General features: G+C 51.2%; 1 protein-coding gene across 1 annotated transcript in view; it reads right to left on the minus strand.

Moving 5' to 3' along the window:
• The window catches only part of LOC134341682 (oxidized low-density lipoprotein receptor 1-like), a 29,677-nt gene extending 21,920 nt beyond the window's left edge, over window positions 1-7,757 (minus strand). The window contains exons 1-5 of the mRNA XM_063039608.1: window positions 7,712-7,757; window positions 7,208-7,271; window positions 5,799-5,930; window positions 5,354-5,419; window positions 3,788-3,907 (exon numbers count right to left, since the gene is read on the minus strand). Coding sequence (XP_062895678.1) covers window positions 3,788-3,907; window positions 5,354-5,419; window positions 5,799-5,865 — 253 coding nt within the window. The 5' untranslated portion in view covers window positions 5,866-5,930; window positions 7,208-7,271; window positions 7,712-7,757. The remainder of the gene's footprint in view (window positions 1-3,787; window positions 3,908-5,353; window positions 5,420-5,798; window positions 5,931-7,207; window positions 7,272-7,711) is intronic.
• Window positions 7,758-8,446: the final 689 nt, after the last annotated feature.

The raw sequence follows: 8,446 nt of genomic DNA on the forward strand, positions 1-8,446 counted from the left end.
AGGTAATGTAATGGTTAGCACACCGCTCTGCAGTATCAGCGACCCGGATTCAATTCCGGCCGCTGGATGGAAGGATTCTGTACGTTCTCCCCGTGACCGCGAACGTGTCGTCCACGTGATCCAATTTCCTCCCACCGTCAGCAGACACACCAGCTGGTAGGTTAGTTGGCCAAATTAAATGGAGGAATGTCCGCACCGTTTTTCAAAAGGTAAGCAAATCTAATTTTTCTTTAAAGATGAATCTCAAGGTTGTTTCTGGTATCAATATACAGCGGGCCTTCTGGAGTTTGAAATGTGTAGGACTGATATGAATGAAAATGTAGATGGATGGGTTGATAGTTTTGCAGACGACAAAAAGAGCGGTGATGTTGTGGAGAGAGTAATACAGAGAACATAGAACATAGAATAGTACAGAACATTACAGGCCCTTCGGCCCACAATGACGTGCCGACCCTCAAACCCTGCCTCCCATATAACACCCACACCTGAAATTCCTCCATATATCTGTCTATTAGTCTCTTAAACTTCACTTGTGTATCTGCCTCCACCACTGACTCAGGCAGTGCATTCCACGCACCAGCCACTCTCAGAGTAAAAAAAACCTTCCTCTAATATCCCCCTTGAACTTCTCACCGCTTACGTTAAAGCCATGTCATTTATATTGAGCAGCGGTGCCCTGGGGAAGAGGCGCTGGCTATCCACTCTATCTATTCCTCTTATTATCTTGTACACCTCTATCATGTCTCTTCTCATCCTCCTTCTCTCCAAAGAGTAAAGCCCTAGCTCCCTTAATCTGTGATCATAATGCGTACTCTCTAAACCAGGCAGCATTCTGGTAAATCTCCACTGTACCCTTTCCAATGCTTCCACATCCTTCCTATAGTGAGGTGACCAGAACTGGACACAATACTCCAAGTGTGGTCTAACCAGAGTTTTATAGAGCTGCATCATTACATCGCGACTCTTAAACTCCATCCCCCGACTTAGGAAAGCTAACACCCCATAAGCTTTCTTAACTACCCTATCCACATGTGAGGCAACTTTCAGGGATCTGTGGACATGTACCCCCAAATCCCTCTGCTCCTCCACACTACCAAGTATCCTGCCATTTACTTTGTACTCTGCCTTGGAGTTTGTCCTTCAAAAGTGTACCACCTCACACTTCCGCCACCTCCAACGGGATCCCACCACTAAGCATATCTTTCCCTCCCCGCCTCTCTCTGCATTCCGCAGGGATCGCTCCCTACACAACTCCCTTGTCCATTCGTCCCCCCGCCCCCCATCCCTCTCCACTGATCTCCCTGCTGGCACTTATCCGTGTAAGCGGAACAAGTGCTACACATGCCCTTACACTTCCTCCCTTACCACCATTCAGGGCCCCAAACAGTCCTTCCAGGTGAGGCATCACTTCACCTGTGAGTCGACTGGGGTGATATACTGCGTCCGGTGCTCCCGATGTGGCCTTTTATATATTGGTGAGACCCGACGCAGACTGGGAGACCGCTTTGCTGAACATCTACGCTCTGTCCGCCAGAGAAAGCAGGATCTCCCAGTGGCCACACATTTTAATTCCACATGCCATTCCCATTCTGACATGTCTATCCAATGCCTCCTCTACTGTAAAGATGAAGCCACACTCAGGTTGGAGGAACAACACCTTATATTCCGTCTGGGTAGCCTACAACCTGATGGCATGAACATTGACTTCTCTAACTTCCGCTAGGCCCCACCTCCCCCTCGTACCCCATCTGTTACTCTTTTTAATGCACACATTCTTTCTCTCACTCTACTTTTTCTCCCTCTGTCCCTCTGAATATACCTCTTGCCCATCCTCTGTGTCACCCCCCCCCCCCGTCTTTCTTCCCGGACCTCCTGTCCCATGATCCTCTCGTATCCCCTTCTGCCTATCACCTGTCCAGCTCTCGGCTCCATCCCTCCCCCTCCTGTCTTCTCCTATCATTTTGCATCTCCCCCTCCCCCTCCAGCTTTCAAATCCCTTACTCACTCTTCCTTCAGTTAGTCCTGACGAAGGGTCTCGGCCTGAAACGTCGACTGCGCCTCTTCCTATAGATGCTGCCTGGCCTGCTGCGTTCACCAGCAACTTTGGTGTATGTTGCTTGAATTTCCAGCATCTGCAGAATTCCTGTTGTTTGTGTTGTCCACCTCACACTTCTCCGGGTTGAACTCCATCTGCCACTTCTCAGCCCACTTCTGCATCCTATCAATGTCTCTCTGCAATCTTTGAAAATCCTCTACACTATCTACAACACCGCCAACCTTTGTGTCGTCTGCAAACTTGCCAACCCAGCCTTCTACCTCCACATCCAGGTCGTTAATAAAAATCAAGAAAAGTAGAGGTCCCAGAACAGATCCTTGTGGGACACCACTGGTCACAATCCTCCAATCTGAATGTACTCCTTCCACCACCACCCTCTGCCTTCTGCACGCAAGCCAATTCTGAATCCACCTGTCCAAACTTCCCGGGATCCCATGCCTTCTGACTTTCTGAATAAGCCTACCATGTGGAGCCTTTCAAGTGACTTCCGGAAGTCAATATATATCACATCCACTGAACTACTCTCATCTATATGCCTGGTCACCCCATCAAAGAACTATATCAGGCTTGTTAAAAACGATCTGCCCTTCACAGAGCCATGCTGACTGTCTCTGATCAGACCATGCTTCTCTAAATGCCCAGAGATCCTAACTCTAAGAATCTTTTTCCAACAGCTTTCCCACCACAGACGTAAGGCTCACTAGTCTATAATTACCCTGGCTATCCCTACTGACTTTTTTGAACAAGGGGACAACATTTGCCTCCCTCCAATCCTCCGGTACCATTCACGTGGACAAGAGGACATAAAGATCCTAGCTCTGCCTCAGAGGGCAGTGGAGGCCAATTCTCTGGATTCTTTCAAGAAAGAGGTAGATCGATCTCTTAAAGTTAGCGGAGTCAAGGGATATGGGGAGAAGGCAGGAAAAGGTTACTGATTGTGGATGATCAGCCATTATCACAGTGAATAGCGGTGCTGACTCGAAGGGATGAATGGCCTAATCCTGTACCTATTGTCTGTTGTGCATTAGACCACCCATCGACATTTGTATTCAGATCATTTGTATATATGACAAAAAGGAGACGTCCCAGTGGAATGTCATAGATACAGATCACATCATAGTAGTAAAAGAGGTAAAAGAATAACAGAATGCAGAGTAAAGTGTCACAGTTACAGATAAAGTGCAGTGCAGGTGGATATGAATATTCAAGGGGACACGACGTAGTAGACGGTGATGTCTGGAGTGCATTATCGTCCTCGGGGACCGTTGCATAGTCTGATAAACGCGGGCAGAAACTGCCTTTGAGTCTGGCGAGGCTTGGTTTCGTATCTTCCCCCGATGTGGGAGGGTATGGGTGGGGAGTGGGTGTCGTAAGAACATCGTCCAGGGTGAGTCGGAGTTTTTATTACGGTGACTGCTTCAGCGATGCAGCGGGAAGGGTGGATGGAGACCTTGGAGGTGAGGCTGCCTGATCTGCACGATTCAAGCTGACTGAGAACAAAGTGCCATAAATGACAGATTGTCACTTGCTGGAAAGAGGACAATCAATGGAGCAGAGACACTTAAAACGTGTTAAATATCAGGAGCCGAGTAACAACCTTTTGTTACCCCGATGGCGGTCAGTCAGTGGCACAAGCTGCCAGAGGTAGTGGCCGAGGCAGATGCATTAGAAACTTGGACACTTGGGAGTATGACACGTGATCTCTTTAGTGTCGGTACTGTGAACTCTAACCTGTTCGTGCAGTGACTCGCAGTTCGCCGGGTCCCGAGGCAACGGGGGGATCCTCATCCTCATCGATGAGGGTTTCGTCTTTCCCAAAGTTCAGCTCTGAGTAGGTGGAGGTCAGCCGGTCTGGGGAAGAAAGAGGAGAGGATGAGAGAGAGATTTAGGAGGACAGACCAGTAAAGCATGGTGGAGGGGTGAGGACAGAGAAACGGAGCAGAGATGCGGGAAGATAGAGTGCGGAAAGAGACGGCTGAGTGGTAGGTATTGAAGGTGAGAGAGAGATGGAAGTGAGGGGGAAGAGTCGAGGAGCCAGAGCAGGAGAGTGAGGATGGAAAGGATGAATGGAGTGGGGAGAGATGAGTGAGCGGTTGGAGCGATGGGCGAGAAAATGGGATTGAATGGGGGAGAGAGAACGGTGACAGAAAGGAGAAAGACGGAGAGAGGGAGGGAGAAAAGGGAGCGAGAGATGCGTAGGCGAGTGGCAGGGGTGAGAACATCAGCGAAGGAGAAGGTAAGGGAGTGGGATTGAGAGGGGGATTTGGGACGCTCAGGGGTGCGAGACAATTGGAGCGAAAGAGAAAGGGGACAGTTTAAAGATAAAGGGTTAAGAGGCAGTGGAGAGCGTGAGGGAGAGAGTGACGGGGTGAATACAGAGAGGAAGAGGGTGTGGATGGGGAGTTGCTCGGAAGATTGGGTCACAGGGAGATGGGGTGTACGGGGAATTAGACAGAGATAGGAGGGAGCGAAAGTGGCGGGGAGAAGTGAGCGCAGTGATGGAAAGAGTGCGCGAGAAGAACGAGAGCGGTAGAGAGGGGCGATATGAAAGAGACTGTGGAAAAGGGGAGAGTGGTGAAAGAGAGTTAGATGGAGAGGAAATGGCAATGGAGACAGCGCGAAGCGTAGAAGGGTAGAAACAGTGATAAGGGTAGGGAAAGGGGAGAGAGTGAGGGTAAGAGAAAGAATTAGTGGGCCAGAGAAGAAGAAAAGAAGGTGAGAGCGGATTAGCGTGTGAGAGATAGGGGGAGAAAGAAGGAGGCAGGGGGAAGAGAGTAGAAACGACGAGAGAGTAGGGTTAGAACACGAAGAGAGTTGTTCACATTTTATAGAGTTCCCTTTCCTCACTGCCTCTTTCTACTCTCCTCCCTCCTCGCCACCCCTCCCAAGGTGTTTCCTACTCACCGGCCATACCGCAACACTCCCTGCTCTCACTCCACGCCCAACCCCCACCACACAGCGCCCCTCCTCAGTGCCCCCAATTTAACACCCTCTCACGGTTCTCCCACCACACCACAAATCCCGTGGCGTTCTCTGCACTGACCCCACCCAGAGCAATCTGCTCATCCCTTTCCACAACCCTCCCTCTATGCTCTGCCTCACCCCGCCCCTTCCCAGAGCGCTCCCTCCTCACCGACCCTCCCATAGAGCTCGTATCTCACCGCCTCCCGCACGCATTGCTTCTGACTTATTCTCAAACAGAGAATCATTAGTGTCAACTGCACCCGTGCCACGAGGTTTCTCCACAGGAATGGACACATCAGATGAACAAAGTCAAACCAACAAAATGAAACTGACCTTCATCTGTCCGGGGAACGGAGAGGCATTTGATATTCGGTTCTGCGTACGATACATCAGGTTCAGCTGGGGACAGAAAAGTGAGAGTCTGAAACAGGGTGAGGCTCCCTCCACACTGCCCCGTCAGAAACTCCCGGGGTCAGACACAGAGTCAAGCTCACTCCATCCCGTTCCATTACCCACTCCCTGGGTCGGCAACAAAGTGAATCTCCCTCCACACCATCCCATCACAAAGACACGGGATGAGACACAGAGTGAAGCTCCCTCCCCACCGTTCCATCACACACTCCCGGAGCCAGACACAAAGAGTCTCTCCATCCACCCCGTCCCATCACACACTCCAATTGTCAGACACTGAGTGTCGCTCCCTCCTCCCCGTCCCGTTACACACTCCAGGGGACAGAAAGAGATTGAAACTCTCTCCTTCCGTCACGGCCCCACTCACTTCTCGTTGGAAACCGTGAGTCTGGTTTGACGAGCTGAACATTCGCATAAGTCTGGCTGTCCTCCATGCTGTCTCCGATTCTCGGCGTCTCTGAGCTCAGCGAGGGGATGTGACCGATATCAGAGGCAGCCCCTGTTGACAGCGGAGTCAGACCGACAGAAACAAACACCGGATGAGCAGCTGATAAAGAGAGGAGCCGAGAGCAGGGGAGGAAGTGCTGGGGAAGAGGGAGATTCAGGGTGTGAGAAGGGGTGGTCTGGAGCGATGGGAGTGGCCGGGGGTAGAGTAGTGAGACTGGGCAGATACAGAGGGAGGGGAGAGTGAGGGGAAGGTTAGGGCTTGGCGGAAAGAGAGACGTTGGATACAGGGGTCAGAAAGGGAGAGCGGAATGAAAGAAGGGGAGGGCGAGAAGTGGGAGAGAACGGGGAGAGAATTTAGAGTAGAGAGTGAGAAAACAGAGGGCGAGCTAACGGGGGAAAGCAGGAGAACGAGAAACGAAAAGGGAGGGGCGGAGGAAGAGGGAGGAGAGATACAGGGAAGGGGCGATTGTGGGGGAAGGAATAAGGAAGTTGGAAGGATATAGGAAGAGAAGGAAGGAGAGAGAATACAATGGAAAAAGGGGAAGAGTGGGGGAAAACGAGTGAAGAGGGAGGGAGAGACGGACGGGTATGTTGTCTCTCACGCAGAGCCTTTATTGTCGGAGAGATTTACAACGAACACCAGCCCCCTCTCCCGCTAACCCCAACCTCCAGGTGATTCCTGGTTTGAGTGTCAGCGCTCCCATTGCTCTGCTTATCGCTGGGGCTTCAGACCGTCTGTGCTCTGGAAACCACGGCCCCGGGACAAACACGCTACACCCACCGAAGTAAGCGAGCCCCCTCCCTCCGAGAATACGTCAGAGCAATAGATTGCCATTTTAGATTGTGTAACACTTATGAAAGAAAGCGGACATTTAGATCTTGAAGGTCACAGGAAACCAGCGCAGGCTGATCGGTATCTGCAGTTTGAATCTCTTCACCCATTGGAGGATAAGCCGGGGGTTGTCAGTGTCAGTGTTTCAGAGAAGTATTGAAAGCTTGCTGCTGCACTGAGTGAGCTAAATACACAGCTAGAAATAAAAATAGCAAGGACCTCAGCCCAACAGACAGAGTTCAGGAGCTATCTCAAAAACCCTCCATCACTTCCTGTCTGTAATTTTCTCTCTCTGCGTCCCTCACTCTCCCCTCACTATCTCTCTATTTCTCTCCCAGGAATACCTCCAACCCGCTTCAATTTCGCTACTCTCTGCAACTCTCTCATTTTCCTCTTACCCCGCTCCCTCCTCTGCCGTTCTATCTCACTGCTCTCCTCACGAAGACTTCTTTTTATTCTCCCCACGCTTTCTACCCTACGAGAGAGAGTCAACGTACCTTGTTCCTATTTTCCAGCAGGCGATGCGGCGAAACAGCATTTTTACACTCTGATTCAAAGCGTCTGGAAATAAATTCAGAAGTGGAAGAGTTATGTGTCAGATACACAGAAGATATATCCACACCGGACTGAATATCCATCCACGCTCTCCCATCACACACTCCCTTGATCAAACACAGAGTGAATCTCCCTCCACAAAGCCCCATCACACACTCCCGTGATCAAACACAGAATGGAATTCGCTCCACACCGTCCTAGCACACACGCCCGGGGTCAGACACAGAGTGAAACTCCCTCCACACCGTCCCATCACACACTCCCTTGATCAAACACAGAGTGAAATTCCCTCCACGCCGTCCCAGCACACACTCCCGGGGTCAGACACAGAGTGAATCTCCATCCACACCCTCCTATCACAAGCTACCGGGGTCAGAGACAGAGAGAATCTCCTTCCACGCCGTCCCATCACACACTCCCGTGATCAGATGCAGAGTGAAACTCACTCCACACCGGCCCATCACAGACTCCGAGGGTCAGACACAACGTGATAAACCCTCCACACCGTCCCAGCACAGAGGCTCGTGAACAAACACAGAGTGAAGCTCCCTCCACACTGTCCCGTCACACACGCCCGGTGTCAGACACATGGTGAAGCCCCCTCCACACCGTTCCAGAACACACTCCCGTGATCAAACTCAGAGTGAAACTCCCTCCACACCGTCCCAGCACACACGCCCGGGGTCGGACATAGAGTAAATCTCCATCCACACTGTCCCATCACAAACTACCGAAGTCAGAAACAGAGTGAAACTCCCTCCACGCCGTCCCATCACACACTCCCGTGATCAGACGCAGAGTGAAACTCCCTCCACACCGTCCCATCACACACTCCGAGGGTCAGACACAAAGTGATAAACCATCCACACCATCTCAGCACAGACACTCTTGAACAAACACAGAGTGAAGCTCCCTCCACACCGTCCCGTCACACACGCCCAGTGTCAGACACATGGTGAAGCCCCCTCCACACCGTTGGTGTCAGATCTGCTGTCTTTCACCCGATATCGATCTCTCATTTCTCAGCTTCTCTGCGTCTCTGTGTGCACAGGATTATCGTGTGGTTTCACATCACTTCCTCCCAGTGCTGCAAACCCACCACCTCTTCACAGCCCTACGTCTCCTCCTGCTCCCTCCACAGTTCTACATTTGATCACAAACACAGATTATCTCTGAGACAG

Source organism: Mobula hypostoma, unplaced genomic scaffold (genome assembly GCF_963921235.1).
Source record: "Mobula hypostoma unplaced genomic scaffold, sMobHyp1.1 scaffold_36, whole genome shotgun sequence".
In the NCBI taxonomy this organism is placed as follows: Eukaryota; Metazoa; Chordata; class Chondrichthyes; order Myliobatiformes; family Myliobatidae; genus Mobula; species Mobula hypostoma.